The 1,451-nt window shown below is 49.8% G+C and overlaps 1 protein-coding gene across 1 annotated transcript; it reads right to left on the reverse strand.

Annotated features, from left to right (window-relative positions):
- Positions 1-5: 5 nt before the first annotated feature.
- LOC115307346 (heterogeneous nuclear ribonucleoprotein C) lies at positions 6-287 on the reverse strand (the record flags this gene model as incomplete). The annotated part of the gene is made up of 1 exon (XM_029958958.1): positions 6-287. A coding segment is annotated over exon 1 (243 nt), but the record flags the coding sequence as incomplete, so codon positions are not given.
- Positions 288-1,451: the final 1,164 nt, after the last annotated feature.

Genomic DNA, 1,451 nt, shown 5'->3' on the forward strand with positions numbered 1-1,451 from the left:
ATCTCACCCAAGACCTGCCCGGCGATCATCCTGCCGTCCTCCCCGGCGACGGCGGCGCGGGCGTTGCGCTCGTTGACGTACTGGACGAAGGCGAAGCCCTTGTGCACGGAGCAGCCGACGATCTTGCCGTACTTGGCGAAAATGGCCTCCACGTCGCTCTTCTTCACCACCAGCGTGTTCAGGTTCCCGATGAACACGCGCGAGTTCAGCGACCGCGGGTCCGTCTTGTTCGTCACGTTGCTCGCCATGGCCGGGGCTGCTGGGAGGGAGAAGGGGGGGTGAGGACGTCCTGAGGGGGCTTGGAACGGGCCAGAAACGGCTCAAAACACCCAGGGATGGCTCAAAATGACCCAAAAACGGCTCAAAAACACCCAGAAATGACTTAGAACGGGCCAGAAACGGCTCAAAACACCCAGGGATGGCTCAGAATGGGCCAAAAATGGTTCAAAACCACCCAGAAACGGCTCAAAACACCCAGAGATGGCTCAAAATTACCCAAAAACGGCTCAAAACCACCCAGAAACGGCTCAAAAACACCCACAAACAGCTCAAAAACACCCAGGGATGGCTCAAAACCACCCAGAAACGGCTTAGAACGGGCCAAAAACAGCTAAAAAACACCCAGAAACAGCTCAAAACACCCAGAAATGGCTCAAAATTACCCAAAAATGGCTCAAAAACCACCCAGAAATGGCTCAAAACCACCCAGAAACAGCTTAGAACAGGCCAAAAACGGCTCAAAACCACCCAGGAATGGCTGGGAACAACCCAAAACCGGCTCAAAACACCCAGAAACGGCTCAGAACGGGCCAAAAACGGCTCAAAACCACCCAGAAACGGCTAAGAATAACCCAAAAATGGCTAAAAACACCCAGAAATGGCTTGGAATGGGCCAAAAACGGCTCAAAACCACCCAGAAACGGCTAAGAATAACCCAAAAATGGCTAAAAACACCCAGAAATGGCTTGGAATGACCCAAAAATTGCTCAAAATCACTCAGGAATGGCTCGAAATGAGCCAAAAATGGCTCAAAATGATCCAAAAATGGCTCAAAACCACCCAAAAACAACTCAAAACCTCCCAAAACCATCTCAAAACCCCCAAAAAACCTTAAAAATCACCCCAAAACCTTCAAAACCGCTCAAAAATCTCCTGAAACAGTCCCAAAACAAAACCACCTCAAAAACACCCAAAACCACCTCAAAAATACCCAAAACCACCTCAAAAATACTCAAAACCACCTCAAAAACACCCAAAAACCTCAAAACCCCCCAAAATGACCCCAAACCCCAAGCTCAGCCCCCCAGCTGTGCTGACAATCAGCCCCTGTTTAACTAATTAGCCTAATTAACACCCCCAGCACCCCCTTAACCAACCTCCCCCTCATTAATGATGCCATTAACTGCCCCCCCAAATTAATCCTGCTAATCACCCCCTCATTTAATTAACGG

Source organism: Manacus vitellinus, unplaced genomic scaffold, assembly GCF_001715985.3.
Source record: "Manacus vitellinus isolate BGI_N305 unplaced genomic scaffold, ASM171598v3 scaffold_1861_pilon, whole genome shotgun sequence".
In the NCBI taxonomy this organism is placed as follows: Eukaryota; Metazoa; Chordata; class Aves; order Passeriformes; family Pipridae; genus Manacus; species Manacus vitellinus.